This window comes from Canis aureus, chromosome 10 (genome assembly GCF_053574225.1).
Source record: "Canis aureus isolate CA01 chromosome 10, VMU_Caureus_v.1.0, whole genome shotgun sequence".
In the NCBI taxonomy this organism is placed as follows: Eukaryota; Metazoa; Chordata; class Mammalia; order Carnivora; family Canidae; genus Canis; species Canis aureus.
The window spans coordinates 37,569,643-37,585,701 of NC_135620.1; the positions used below are offsets into that span (position 1 = coordinate 37,569,643).

The 16,059-nt window shown below is 37.6% G+C and overlaps 1 protein-coding gene across 15 annotated transcripts in view; it reads left to right on the forward strand.

The window, feature by feature from the left end:
• Positions 1–16,059, forward strand: part of CCDC171 (coiled-coil domain containing 171) — a 403,894-nt gene that overhangs the window by 170,132 nt on the left and 217,703 nt on the right. For all 15 annotated transcript variants that reach the window (XR_013387817.1, XR_013387815.1, XR_013387816.1 and 12 more), the window contains 3 exons: positions 7,429–7,655; positions 8,143–8,325; positions 11,824–12,009. Coding sequence is in view for 12 of the 15 variants with exons in the window: in XM_077912032.1 (XP_077768158.1) it covers positions 7,429–7,655; positions 8,143–8,325; positions 11,824–12,009 (596 nt within the window). In the remaining 3 variants the exon portion in view is untranslated. The remainder of the gene's footprint in view (positions 1–7,428; positions 7,656–8,142; positions 8,326–11,823; positions 12,010–16,059) is intronic.

The window sequence follows — 16,059 nt, forward strand, 5'->3', positions numbered from 1 at the left end:
CACATTTAGATCTTTCATCCATTTTGAGTTTATCTTTGTGTATGGTGAAAGAGAGTGGTCTAGTTTCATTCTTCTGCATGTGGATGTCCAATTTTCCCAGCACCATTTATTGAAGAGACTGTCTTTCTTGCAATGGATAGTCTTTCCTCCTTTATCGAATATTAGTTGCCCATAAAGTTCAGGGTCCACTTCTGGGTTCTCTATTCTGTTCCACTGATCTATGTGTCTGTTTTTGTGCCAGTACCACACTGTCTTGATGACCACAGCTTTGTAGTACAACCTGAAATCTGGCATTGTGATGCCCCCAGATATGGTTTTCTTTTTTAAAATTCCCCTGGCTATTCGGGGTCTTTTCTGATTCCACACAAATCTTAAAATTACTTGTTCTAACTCTCTGAAGAAAGTCCATGGTATTTTGATAGGAATTGCATTAAACGTGTATATTGCCCTGGGTAACATTGACATTTTCACAATATTAATTCTTCCAATCCATGAGCATGGAATATTTTTCCATCTCTTTGTGTCTTCCTCAACTTCTTTCAGAAGTGTTCTATAGTTTTGAGGGTATAGATCCTTTACATCTTTGGTTAGGTTTATTCCTAGGTATCTTATGCTTTTGGGTGCAATTGTAAATGGGATTGACTCCTTAATTTCTCTTTCTTCAGTCTCATTGTTAGTGTATAGAAATGCCACTGATTTCTGGGCATTGATTTTGTATCCTGCCATGCTACTGAATTGCTGTATGAGTTCTAGCAGTCTTGGGGTGGAGACTTTTGGGTTTTCTATGTAGAGTATCATGTCATCGGCGAAGAGGGAGAGTTTGACTTCTTCTTTGCCAATTTGAATGCCTTTAATGTCTTTTTGTTGTCTGATTGCTGAGGTTAGGACTTCCAGTACTATGTTGAATAGCAGTGGTGAGAGTGGACATCCCTGTCTTGTTCCTGATCTTAGGGGAAAGGCTCCCAGTGCTTCCCCATTGAGAATGATATTTGCTGTGGGCTTTTCATAGATGGCTTTTAAGATGTCGAGGAATGTTCCCTCTATCCCTACACTCTGAAGAGTTTTGATCAGAAATGGATGCCGTATTTTGTCAAATGCTTTCTCTGCATCTAATGAGAGGATCATATGGTTCTTGGTTTTTCTCTTGCTGATATGATGAATCACATTGATTGTTTTACGGGTGTTGAACCAGCCTTGTGTCCCGGGGATAAATCCTACTTGGTCATGGTGAATAATTTTCTTAATGTATTGTTGGATCCTATTGGCCAGTATCTTGTTGAGAATTTTTGCATCCATGTTCATCAGGGATATTGGTCTGTAATTCTCCTTTTTGGTGGGGTCTTTGTCTGGTTTTGGAATTAAGGTGATGCTGGCCTCATAGAACAAATTTGGAAGTACTCCATCTCTTTCTATCTTTCCAAACAGCTTTAGGAGAATAGGTATGGTTTCTTCTTTAAATGTTTGATAAAATTCCCCTGGGAAGCCATCTGGCCCTGGACTCTTGTGTCTTGGGAGGTTTTTGATGACTGCTTCAATTTCCTCCCTGGTTATTGGCCTATTCAGGTTTTCTATTTCTTCCTGTTCCAGTTTTGGTAGTTTGTGGCTTTCCAGGAATGCGTCCATTTCTTCTAGATTGCCTAATTTATTGGCGTATAGCTGTTCATAATATGTTTTTAAAATCGTTTGTATTTCCTTGGTGTTGGTAGTGATCTCTCCTTTCTCATTCATGATTTTATTAATTTGAGTCTTCTCTCTCTTCTTTTTAATAAGGCTGGCTAATGGTTTATCTATCTTATTAATTCTTTCAAAGAACCAACTCCTGGTTCTGTTGATCTGTTCCACAGTTCTTCTGGTCTCGATTTCGTTGAGTTCTGCTCGAATCTTTATTAACTCCCTTCTTCTCTTGAGTGTAGGATCTATTTGCTGTTTTTTCTCTAGCTCCTTTATGTGTAAGGTTAGCTTTTGTATTTGAGTTCTTTCCAGTTTTTGAATGGATGCTTGTATTGCGATGTATTTCCCCCTTAGGACTGCTTTTGCTGCATCCCAAAGATTTTGAACGGTTGTATCTTCATTCTCATTAGTTTCCATGAATCTTTTTAATTCTTCCTTAATTTCCTGGTTGACCCTTTCATCTTTTAGCAGGATGGTCCTTAACCTCCACGTGTTTGAGTTCCTTCCAAACTTCTTGTTGTGATTTAGCTCTAATTTCAAGGCATTATGGTCTGAGAATATGCAGGGGATGATCCCAATCTTTTGGTATCGGTTCAGACCCGATTTGTGACCCAATATGTGGTCTATTCTGGAGAAAGTTCCATGTGCACTTGAGAAGAATGTGTATTCAGTTGAGTTTGGATGTAAAGTTTGTAGATATCTGTGAAATCCATCTGGTCCAGTGTATCATTTAAAGCTCTCGTTTCTTTGGAGATGTTGTGCTTAGAAGACCTATCCAGGGTAGAAAGAGCTAGATTGAAGTCACCAAGTATAAGTGTATTATTATCTAAGTATTTCTTCACTTTGGTTAATAATTGATTTATATATTTGGCAGCTCCCACATTCGGGGCATATATATTGAGGATTGTTAAGTCCTCTTGTTGAATAGATCCTTTAAGTATAATATAGTGTCCCTCTTCATCTCTCACTACAGTCTTCGGGGTAAATTATAGTTTATCTGATATAAGGATGGCTACCCCTGCTTTCTTTTGAGGACCATTCGAATGGTAAATGGTTCTCCAACCTTTTATTTTCAGGCTGTAGGTGTCCTTCTGTCTAAAATGAGTCTCTTGTAGACAGCAACTAGATGGGTCCTGCTTTTTTATCCAGTCTGAAACCCTGCGCCTTTTGATGGGGTCATTAAGCCCGTTCACGTTCAGAGTTACTATTGAGAGATATGAGTTTAGTGTTGTCATGATATCTATTCAGTCCTTGTTTTTGTGGACTGTTCCACTGAACTTCTTCTTAAAGGGGAATTTTCAGAGTCCCCCTTAAAATTTCTTGCAGAGCTGGTTTGGAGGTCACATATTCTTTTAGTTGCTGCCTGTCTTGGAAGCTCTTTATCTCTCCTTCCATTTTGAATGAGAGCCTTGCTGGATAAAGTATTCTTGGTTGCATGTTCTTCTCATTTAGGACCCTGAATATATCCTGCCAGCCCTTTCTGGCCTGCCAGGTCTCTGTGGAGAGGTCTGCTGTTACCCTAATACTCCTCCCCATAAAAGTCAGGGATTTCTTGTCTCTTGCTGCTTTAAGGATCTTCTCTTTATCTTTAGAATTTGCAGGCTTCACTATTAAATGTCGAGGTGTTGAACGGTTTTTATTGATTTTAGGGGGGGATCTCTCTATTTTCTGGATCTGAATGCCTGTTTCCCTTCCCAGATTAGGAACGTTTTCAGCTAGAATTTGTTCAAATACATATTGTGGCCCTCTGGCCCTTTCGGCGCCCTCGGGAACACCAGTTAAAGGTAAGTTTTTCTTCTTCAGGCTGTCGTTTATTTCCCTTAATCTATCTTCATGGTCTTTTAATTGTTTGTCTCTTTTTTCCTCAGTTTCCCTCTTTGCTATCAACTTGTCTTCTATGTCACTCACTCGCTCTTCCACCTCGTTAACCCTCGTCGTTAGGACTTCTAGTTTGGATTGCATCTCATTCAATTGATTTTTAATTTCTGCCTGATTAGGTCTAAATTCTGCAGTCATGAAGTCTCTTGAGTCCTTTATGCTTTTTTCTAGAGCCCCCAGTAGCTGTATAATAGTTCTTCTGAATTGGCTTTCTGACATTGAATTGTAATCCAGATTTTGTAACTCTGTGGGAGAGAGGACTGTTTCTGATTCTTTCTTTTGAGGTGAGGTTTTCCTTCTAGTCATTTTGCTCAGTGCAGAGTGGCCAAAAGCAAGTTGTATTGGGAAAAGGAGAAAAAGAGAGGACAGAAAGAAGGAAAGAAAAGAGAAAGAGAAAAAAAAAAAGAAAAAAACGAAAAAAAAAGAAAAAGAGAAAGAAAGGAGAAAAAAGGGGTGGGGGAAGGAAACAAATCAAAAAGCAAAAAAAAAAAAAAAAAAAAAAAAAAGGAACCACGGGGGAGGATCTTCTGATTCTGTGTACTTTAAGTCCCTTGGCTTCCCCTGGAACTTGTCCGTCTAGCTGGTCTTCTGGGGGAGGGGTCTGTTGTGCTGATTTTCAGGTGTTAGCGGTTGGGGGAGCTGCTGTGCCCCTGCCTGGTGCAGGGCTCAGTGGGGGGTGTTTACCCCGTGAGGCCCCAGGAGCAACAGCCCTAGTGGCGAGGCCAGCTCTGCAGCCCTGGTTTCAGCTCCCGCAGTAACTCCGGAGCTCTCGGTCTGCAGGGCCTGGAGGCTCCGGGGCGGGGCCGCTGCCCCGCTCAGCTCGGGGCAGGAGTGTCCTTGCTGTCCTGGGCCCTCCCGGCCTCTGCCTGTCCCGGGGCGAGGCTGGATCCTGGGCTGTGTCCTGGCGCGCAGTGCTCCCGGCCTGCGCTGTTGGATTCGCGCTCCCGGGCCGCGCAGGCCCTTCCGCGGAGCCGCCGCCCGAGCTCTCCGAGCTGCTCCTGGAACCGCGCAGCCCCCTCCGCACGGAGCCTCTTCCTCCGCCCGAGCCCTCCCGAGCTGCTCCCGCCCCGCAGCCCCCTCCGCGGAGCCGCCCCTGAGCCCCTCCGAGCTGCTCCGGGTCCTGCCGTGCGCGCTGCAGCCCTTAGGGAGCTCGGCGCACTCTCCCGGGGCGCAGGTGTCTGTTACTGCCCCCGGGAGCCCGAGGGCATCCCGTCCCTCCTGGATCCTGCTCTAACTCCCTGGGAGCCCCTTTCCGCCGGGAAGGTCGGTGCAGCTCCTGCGTCTCCGGGACGGGGCTCTCCTGTCCTGGGGACACTCGCCCCGGCCTCAGCCCGGCTCCTCGCGGGGCCCCTCCCCCTTGGATGCCTTTTGTGTCTTTACTTCTTTTTCCCCGTCTTCCTACCTTGATAGAAGCACAAACTCTTCTCACTGTAGCATTCCAGGTGTTCTCTCTTTAATTCTCAGGCCGAATTCATAGATTTTCAGGATAATTTGAAGGTTTTCTAGGTAATTTGGTGGAGACAGGTGATTTGGGGACCCTACTCTTCCGCCATCTTGCACCTCCTCCTCAAGTTAATATTAATTAATTTTTCTTGGTATTATTTAATGTCAGTAATCATTATATTCAGCATTGTTGCAGCTGCTATGAACATAAAAATAAATATAATTAATCCAATAAACATACAAAAAATATCCATATATGCTAGGCTAGCACAGTGCAAATATGGGGTTTGCTGAGATAACAAAGGACATAGCTGAGGAGTTGCAAGCCAGTTGAGAAACAGGGAATACATATATTAGACACTGGAATGATGTATTATATTGAATGTTATAGGTAAAATAAATTTTACTGTTTATTCACTCAACAGTGATCCATTAGACACTATTTCACTAATTCTTTTTTTTTTTAATTCTTTATTTAAAAAAAGATTTTATTTATTTATTTATTTATTTATTTATTCATGAGAGACAGGCAGAGTGAGGCAGAGACACAGGCAGATGGAGAAGCAGGCTCCCTACAGGGAGCCTGATAACAGGACTTGATCCCAGGACCCTGGGATCACCACCTGAGCCACAGGCAGACACTCAACCACTGAGCCACTCAGGTGCCCCTCAGTAATTCTTTTAAATCAGTGTTCTTTATTATATGTTAATTGGTATATGAAGCTACTGAACTCTTTTATTCATGACTTAAAGAATTGATTGTTAACAAAAGAACTGTGTATTTTCATTATAATTACTATGCCTTCCATCAATGGGATTCTCAGAGAGTATGTTCATGAGAGGCATATAGAATTAAACTTATATCACCATATATTCTTAGAAGTCAATGCATCAGTAACAGAAATAAATGCTACATGGAGATATTATGCTTTTATCCAATTTACAGTTTTATTTTATGTATAACTTCTAGGCAATGTGGTTTCCAAAATCTGCTGCATAAATTTTTAAAAGATTTATTTATTTATTTGAGAGAGAGAAAGAGAGAGAAAATACTAGCAGGGGAAGGGGCAGAGGGAAAGGGAGAAAGAGAATCTTCAACAAACTCTCCACTGAGGGCTGAGCCTAACACAGGGCTCCATCATGACCTGAGCCCAAATCAAGAGTTGGATTCTTAACCAACTGAGCCACCCAGGCACCCCATGACTGCTGCATAAATTTAGAAATTTATCTCTCTTGGGGAGACTGAGTGGCTCAGTTGGTTAAGTGTCTGCCTTCAGCTGAAGTCATGATCCCAGGGTCCTGGGATTGAGCCCCACATCAGGCTCCCTGCTCTTCGGGGAACCTGCTTCTCCCTCTCCTGCTCCCTCTGCTTGTACTCTCTCTGTCTGTGTCAAATAAATAAATATTTTAAAAAAGTATTCATTTTTATCCACTGAAGAATAAAGAAATAAAATAAGCCTCACATTTTTTAACACAGGGCCTCTGTGAGATTGTTATTTCTGACTCAGAAAACCACTGATTGACCACCTTCTCAGCCAATGTTGCTCTTTAGTGTTGAACCATATGTATTCTTAAAATTGTAAAACATATTTCTATTGGATAAAACTGGCCAAATATGCTTTTTGTGTTTATGATGTAAAGACAAGGTTTAAATTAATTCCAACATCAGAGGCTCTTGAAAGGTAGAATGGTATACTACTGAATTTAAACAATCTCTCCATGCTTGTCATTTTACATGGATAGCATCATAAAACAAATAATGACAGATTAAGACCTGCCTAGCAGAGGGAAAACTAAATTACACGACTTTTATTAAGGCATAAATAAATCTATTAACTATTATCTGGAATGCCAATTAGTAGAAAGTGCACTGACAATTTTATTTATCAACATTAAACACAATTATTAATTACAAACCTGATGAATCCAGCAGCAAGCAGGCCATGTTGGATATGCTGGGACCTTAAGTCCATTATGTGAGAGGGATGATTACCAAAATCCTGTGGGGAAATAAGTAATTGTCGTTGTAAAATTTTAATTGCCTTGGAATAAGGCAAATTATATTTTCTTGTCTGAGAATATAAATAGTATGACATTAAGGTAACAAGCTTCAGTAGTCGTAAATAGAAAATGAATTTACGTTAGGTTTTAAAAAAAAGAAAAGAATGATGATAAAATTTTAGTGTCATAGCGTTCAGTGTAAACAATACAACGTTTCCTTTAGACATGTTGCTTAGTAGGTGAGCTATTTTCTGCATTCGTTTTTTCATATTGAAAATTAATGTAGGAGAGGACTTTTTGAATGACTATCTACAGGTGAATGGGAATTATATAATTGAGAAAATATTTTAATTGTGTTGTGATTGGCAGAGTTGCGAAATGAACAAGAGACAGTTCACATGTTTTCTGTGTCTTTTTCTTTTTTTCCTCCCGAAGATCCAAATTCCAGAATTTGTGGACATATACTCATAGGGGCAGCCAAGAATTCTTTTGCCAAACTCATGGATAAAATTAGTCTGGCTATGGAGAGTATACCTTTGCATAGTAACAGAAGTATTACATATGTAGAAAAAGATTCTCTGGTTCAGAGGTTGGCTCGTGGACTTCATAAAGTAAATACACTGGCCCTGAAGTATGGTCTACGTGGCCATGTGCCCATTTTGGTAGGTATACAATCTCATTAAATAGTGACTTTAGGATTGTAAATTTAACTCTGAATCACACTTATTTGTAGTTTAAATTAGTTGTGCGTGAATATATTTAGATTTCCTTTAGATTTCATGTAATCTCTTAATGCAATGTGTAATAGCACTTTCAAGTGTCTAAAAATCAGAATACAGAAGTTCTGACATGAGTTGTGAATTTACTGTTTTCTATAAGTAGACTGCAGCAGAATGCTGTGAGACATAAACAGATGTCAGTTCCCTTTTCTAGCTATCTCGATTATTTATTTTCTGCAGTTGTTCATTCCATATCAACCAAATTATTGGTCACATAAAAAATAAAGCTTTCACCTCTCAGTTTCAGTTACAGCTAGTATTGTTCTCTGTACAATCTAAGACACATTTAAGTTGGTAAAATGGCCATTGCTATTGATTTATTAGTAAACCTGTAGTTACTGCTTGTAAAATTGCTCTTGATTAACAACAGAAAACCACAGCATCATTACAGAAGCAAATATTTGGATTTACACAAAGACTGCATGCAGCAGAGGTGGAACGCCGCTCACTGCGCTTGGAGGTCACAGAATTCAAACGAAACGTGAATGAAATGAAAAAGGAAATTGACAAAGCCCAGGGTCTCCAGATGCAATTAAATGAATTTAAACAGTCTGTAAGTATGTGCGATTTAAAATACTGTGGCTCTAGTGAGCTCTCCTGTGATAACCATACACATAAACATATATATACATATATATACATAGGCATATATACATGCATATATGATCTCCTTATCTATATATGTTCTAACCTTTTGTTTGTTTGTTTTTGAGTTTTAGTGTCAAAGTCCCATGAATACGATTTCTTTTCCTTCAGAAAACTTCCTTTCTAAAATTCCCCAACAATACTGTATTATATATATCAAAGTTGCTGAGAGACTAGATCTGAAATGTTCTCACCTCAAGAAGAAATGATAATTATGTCACATGATAGAGGTGTTAGCTAATGCAACTATGGTAATCATATTGTAACGCGTAAGTGTATCATCAACAGGTTGTACACCTGAAATGATGTTCTATCTTCATTATGGCTCAAAAAAACAGAAGTCATACCAGATGCTTAAAGGAGTACTGATTTTTTGTCCTGTTAAACTCCTGTTAAAATGTACACTGTGGCTCAAAGTGTAGAAAAAGGAAGTTCTAGTTAGGAGAGATTAACTGCGTTAGCAAACAAACCCCCAAGTGTATACTAAAAATAATAAAATGCTTCTTCCAGGTGAAGAACCTAATGTTTGGAATGGGAGGTGGGATGTCCTTTCTTTTCCTTTTATATTTACTATTTTGAGTAAACTAGATTTTTTCATTTAAATTAAATTGCTTTTCCAAAGAAATGTTCAATCTAACTTCATTGTACTTGTGTATTATTTAAGCAGAAGATAGCTAAGAAAAGAAAGGCTGGATAACAAATAACATTAAATCAAGATCAGAATGTGTAAATATATGAAGCACAATAAAATGGAGATATCTACGTATTCTATTTGCCACCTTGCTGCCTGGGTTAATTAGTAGCACTGCTATTCTTAATGTAGATATAGGAATATAGAGTTAAAAGATTAACCTGAAACTTTAGAATTGTATCCAACTGATGACAACAAATATAAATAAAAATGCAAAATTTGTTTCCTAAATCTAGCAATAAGCTACTTTTAGTACCCCCTTCTTTGGGAAACCTAAGTTTTGTGTAGATTCAACTTCACTTTAAGTGGCTAATTTGGAATTTGCAGTATTAACATTTGTGGAAAGAGAGTGGCAGAGAGCAGTTTAGTTACTAATCCTATGATAATGTAAATTGCTAATGTTAATTATTATTTCAAATAGCTACACCTTGAAAGGGCCAAAAGTTCTATAAATTAGATCAAGTAATCGTGAATTGACTTTCCAATTGGAGATAAGGAATAGTTTTCTTATTGGTGAAAGTCTAAAGACACCAATTTTTTCCTTACTTTCTTAGTTTTTTGTTCAGAGAAGGTAAAATTATAGAGCTACCTCAACATTTTTTAATTATAAAAGTAATATGTGGGGCAGCCCGGGTTGCTCAGCAGTTTAGTGTCACCTTCAGCCCAGGGCTTGATCCTGGAGACCCGGGATTGGGTCCCACGTCGGGCTCCCTGCATGGGGCCTGCTTCTCCCTCTGCCTGTGTCTCTGCCTCGCCTCTCCCACCCTCCCTCTCTGTCTCTCATGAAAAATAAAAAGAATCTAAAAAAAAAAGTAATATGTGATAACTGTAAATAAAAATACAAAAAAGTATAAAGAAGAAAGTTCAAATCAGTCTAATCTTACTACTCATAATGAATTATTATTGAATTATGGATGAGTTTTGTTTCCTACATTTTTTGTGTGTACATGTGCAGATGTACGCTCTTACATACAGTTGTAGTTTAGAATGATTTTGCATGTACAATTTGCAAAAAATATATACAAATATTAATATTTACTTACAGTTCTATAAGCATTTTCTTGTGTCACTTGTTATTAATCCCATTTTAGATAAATGAATACTATTCTGTCATATGGATATGTCAATTTATTTGACTATTCTATTAATAAATGTTTCATTTTCCCCCTAATTTTCTTTTGCCATTACACTTAAATCATAAAGACTATTTATAATTTTCAAAGCCAGATCCTTTGGAGTGTATCTCTGCCTCCTTTTGATTTGCTTTTAATTTTGCGTATGCTAACTAAATCTGGGATGTTGAGGTGGTCTGCCAAAATGGAAAGAAACAGCTATTGATACAATTTGAGATTTAGAATCTAGTCAACTTTTTTAGGTGTAGATAATAGTGACTTCCCTGAAAATTGGAAGATCATTATGTTGCTTCCTGGAATATGTATGGGGGATTCTAGATATTCTATACAATGTGATTTCCTAGTCCACAGCTAAGTCTTAGGAAAACAAGTTAACATCTTTGATTAGTTTGGAAGTAATCAGGACTCAGTTTCTAGAATCCAGAGAGAATGTTAGAGTTTGAGTAACTCTTACTCTTGTAAGAACTTTGGTTGAATAACTGGCTTACAGCAAAAGCTAGGCATATATTCCAAGAAATGTTTAATGTGAAATAAAAATAGGATTAATTGGGGATCCCTGAGTGGCTCAGCGGTTTGGCGCCTGCCTTTGGCCCAGGGCGCGATCCTGGGGTTCTGGGATTGAGTCCCACTTCGGGCTCCCGGCATGGAGCCTGCTTCTCCCTCTGCCTATGTCTCTGCCTCTCTCTCTCTCTCTGTTTCTCTGTGTGTCTATCATAAATAAATAAATCTTTAAAAAAAATAGGATTAATTGAAGTAATAATTGAAGGAATGAGGTAAGTGCTTTTTATATATTTATATTTATATATTTTATATATATTTATATATTTATATTTTGACACACAGTTGTGAGGTGTAGTGTTCTCAAGCGATGATTTCTAACATTTAATGACCATATTGACCATGTATCAGGCACTGACCCTAAACACTGCAAGGAGTTGATTTGTTCAGTCCTCTCATATCAGGAATTGTTCAAAATTATTATTATCTTTATTTTACAAATGAGGAACATGGGACACAGAGCAGCTAAATAAGTGGCCCGGAGTCACAAAGTTAGTAAGCAGAATCAACAAGATTTGAACATGAGTAGTCTGGCTCTAAAACTCATGCTTTTAACTACTTCAGTGCAGTGGCTAATGTCTATATGTAGCTGTGTTAATAAAGGATTGTTTCATTAAAAACAGAACCGACGGAAAAGTGATGCTATTTTCCTCTAAAAAATAGAGCACGTACTAGCAGTCATCATTTTTCACTGATTTCAGGCAAAGCGCATAGGAGGAAAATAAAATAGCTTCTTTATAGTTGGTCTAAAATTGTAACATAAAGGGAAACATCCTGCCTGGGAAAGCTACTCAGTATTTTTATTCTTTCTGAGCACCCTATTCATCTACTGAGAGTTGTTCTTTAATGCTTAAGCTAACTCAGATGGCACAAGATTAAGAAAAATAAAGTGTACTTTTGTCATGTATCAGACATATAGAAATGTGTGTGTTATACTCTTTATGTTAGCAAATATAGTTTGGAAGATTAAATGATTTAACAGTACATTTAGCTTATCACTGATTTTTTTTTACCTTTTTCTCAGAAATTGATCACTCATGAGAAGTTTGAAAGTGCATGTGAAGAACTGAATAATGCATTACTTCGAGAACAGCAGGCACAAATGCTACTGAATGAACAGGCACAGCAACTACAAGAATTGAATTATAGACTTGAATTGCATTCCAGTGAGGAAGCTGACAAAAACCAAACTCTTGGAGAAGCTGTTAAGGTACGAAAATATCTCTTTCATAGTGTTTTATTTCCTTGAGGTATGGATCTTTGAGGGAATCACTTATAGCTCCTGAATAAGGAATAGAACCTAGGATCTGAAATTTTATCCTGTAAAGGTTTATAAGGATGGAATGAACTTGGTTCTGAGATCTCAGTTCCAAGCATGCATTCACATGTGTTGAAAATGTAAAAGTAGGTTTTACTTGCACATTGAAAACAAAGTAGGGATTTTTTCCAGTAATAATTTTCTAATTTTTCCATTGTTGTTCTTCAATTTTTCATTGTTTCTTCTTTCTTTAGTTCTTTTCTTTTACTTGTTTTATGTCTCCTGATATTAAAACTCTACATACCTTTTGGATTTTGAAAAGTTTTGGGTGTGCGTCTATCTGATTTTTACATAAGTGCGCATCTGGGGAGGGGGGAAAGCTTTGGTTAGGAAGAGTTGTTCTCTGTGTTACATATTTTTGGCAGAGGTACTTAGAAGGGAAAAGAGAAATTACAAAAAATAGTTGCCATTTCGGAAATTTTATTAACAAATTTAGGACTATGGTATCTTTGGTAAAAGTTGGCTGTAAAGTATAATGGAATTCTAGTCTCTGTATTTGTGGAGTTTTCACTAGTGAAGTTATGCACAGTGAAATGAAATAATTAATTCTAGGAAAGCCAAAATTATATAAGCCTTGATATTGGGTATCATATTTAATTCAGTAAGCAACTCAGAGTTAATGTATAATTTATCATGCAAATGGTATATATTTATTCTAATAGCTAAACACTAATACTAATAAAATGGTCAAAATTTATTGAGTTTCCTATTTTCCAGGCACTATGCAAAATACTTTATAAGGTATTATCTCATATAATCCTCACACAAACTCTATGGGATCACTTCATTTTGTAGATGAGAGAACCAAGATATAAAGAGGTTACACACATAACCACTGGTAAGTGATAGATCTAGGGTGTCAGACTTCACATCTGCCTCCCTGACCACCTCATTACATATACTATTGATTGACAGCATACACATGCCAGGCTCTGTGCGACATTCTCTACATGAATTATCTTGTATTCATGCTTTTTTTTTTTTTAAATTTTATTTATGGGATCCCTGGGTGGCGCAGTGGTTTGGCGCCTGCCTTTGACCCAGGGTGTGATCCTGGAGACCCGGGATCGAGTCCCACATCAGGCTCCCGGTGCAGGGAGCCTGTTTCTCCCTCTGCCTATGTCTCTGCCTCTCTTTCTCTCTCTCTGTGACTATCATAAAAAAAAAAAAATTATTTATTTATTCATGAGAGACAAAGAGAGAGAGAGAGAAGCAGAGATATAAGCAGAGAGGGAAGCAGTTTCCATGCAGGGACCCCGATGTGGGACTCAATCCCGGGACTCCAGGATCATGCCCTTGGCTGAAGGCAGGCACTAAACCACTGAGCCACCCAGGCATCCCTCTTGTATTCATTCTTAAACTACCTCTATGAAATAGGCACTATTATTATTCCCACTTTTAAAAGTCTTTATTTAAATTTCAGTTAGTTAAGCATATAGTGTAATATTAGTTTCAGGTGTACAATATAGTGATTCAGCACTTCTGTTCAACACCCATTTCTCATCATGACAAGTGCCCCCCTTAATTCTTATCACGTGTTTCACCAATTCCTCTGCACTGACCTCTGTTCTGGTAACCAAAAGTTTGTTCTCTAGTATTAAGATAGAATTTCTGGGTTTGCCTCCCTTTCTGTTTTTTTTTCCCTTTGCTTGATTGTTTTGTTTCTTAAATTCCACATATGAGTGAAATCATATGGTATTTTTTTCTGACTGAATTATTTCGCTTAGCATAATACTCTCTAGGTCTATCCATGTCATTGAAAATGGCAAGATTTCATTCTTTTTTATGGCTGAGTAATATTGCATTATTCCACACACACGCGCGCGCACACACACATCCCATGTCTTCTTTATCCATTCATCAGTCGATGGACACTTGGGCTGTTTTCATAATTTGGCCATTATAGTTAATGCTCCTGTACACATCAGGTGTATGTATCCCTTCAAATCCGTATTTTTGTATTCTTTGGGTAACTACCTGGTAGTGCAGTTGCTGGATCATAGAGGACTTCTATTTTCAACTATTTGAGGTGCCTCCATTCTGTTTTCCAGAGTGGCTATTACCAGTTTCCATTCCTACCAATGTGCAAGAAGGTTGGTTCCCCTTTATCCACACCTTCACCAACACTGTTGATTTTAGCCATTCTGACAGGTGTGAGGTGATATATCTCACTTCATCTTTGGAGAAATGTGCATTCATGTCTTCTGTCCATGTTTTAAATTGGATTATTCATTTTGGGGGTGTTGAGTTTTATAAATTCTTTATGTATTTTGGATAGTAACCCTTTATTGGATATATCATTTGCAAATATCTTCTATTCTGTAGGTGTCTTACAGCTCTTTTGATTGTTTCCTTTGCTGTGCAGAAGCTTTGTATTGTGAAGTCCCAATAGTTTACTTTTGCTTTTATTTCCTTTGCCTCAGGAGATATTTCTGGATAGAAGTTGCTATGGTTGATGTTAAAGAGGTTACTGCCTGTGTTCTTCTCTAGGATTTTTATGGTTTCAGGTCTCACATTTAGGTCTTGAATCCATTTTGAATTTATTTTTGTGTTTGGTGCATTCCCATTGTTTTTTGATGAAACTCAGAGTGTTCTGTTGACTTGCTTGGGGTCTTTGGCCTATAAATATTGAAACTGGGATTTAGAAACTGTTTTAGGAAAAATTAGAAACTAATGAAATTTAAAAGAAGATACAGGTGAATTTAAAGAAGGAATTATAGATGACCTTAAAGAAAAAAATCTCCTAGGACTACTAGGATACTATTAATATTTTGGAGTATATTTTTCCTGATATGTGTATTAAGTCAAACCTTTTGAAATTGCTGTTTTTTACAAGTCAAAAACAAATGCAAGCAATTTTATATGGTTCAACCTGATATATATAGTTTTTCTTATATAAAAGAGAACACACTTACCTACTATTTTATAACATGCTATTAGTATATATTAATAACAGTTGTAGACATTCGTATTGCCTGATATGATTCTGATACAAATGTTTTTTCTCCATTCTTATACAAATAATAAATATTCATTGTGTAAAAATAACAAAGTATAGATGAAGAAAAATAAAAGTTAAAAGAATCCCAAATCATATCATCATATATATCTACAGTCAAAATTTTGTTGTATACTATTTCAGACCTTAAGTTTTATTTATTTATTTATTTTTTTAAATTTTATTTATTTATGATAGTCATCACAGAGAGAGAGAGAGGCAGAGACATAGGCAGAGGGAGAAGCAGGTTCCATGCAGGGAGCCTGATGTGGGATTCGATCCTGGGTCTCCAGGATCACGCCCTGGGCCAAAGGCAGGTGCTAAACAGCTGCGCCACCCAGGGATCCCAGACCTTAACTTTTATAAATAATAGACATGTAACCAAATATAAGTGCATAAAATATAATCATACTGTTACATATAATTTTTAATTTACTTTTTAAAAACATCATGTCCACAATTTTTTTCCATGCTAATAAATATAGCAGTGTCATCATCTTTAATGGTTGATGGAGTTCTTTTGAATATGCATAGTTTATTAGTCTAGTTTCTTACTGTAGATTTAGTTTCATTTTCCTTCCTTCCTTCTTTCCTTCCTTCCTACCTACCTACCTACCTACCTACCTACCATGTAATTCTAAGATGAGAAACTCTGTGGCTAAATCTTTATATACATATCTGTGATTATTTCCTTAGCATACATTCCTAGACGAGGAATTACTAGGTGAACTGCCGCATAAATTTTAAAGTGTAAATATTATGAATTGGCCTACAGCAAATTTTTATCAGTCAACTTTTCTCCTAAAAGGTATGGCAGTTTCACTTTTTAGCCCACCTGGCTATTACTACTTCAAAAATTTTGCCAATTTGATCAGTATGGCCTTGTCACTGTAATTTGTATTTCTTTGATTACTAGTCAAGTTGGAACATATATTTTTAGAAAT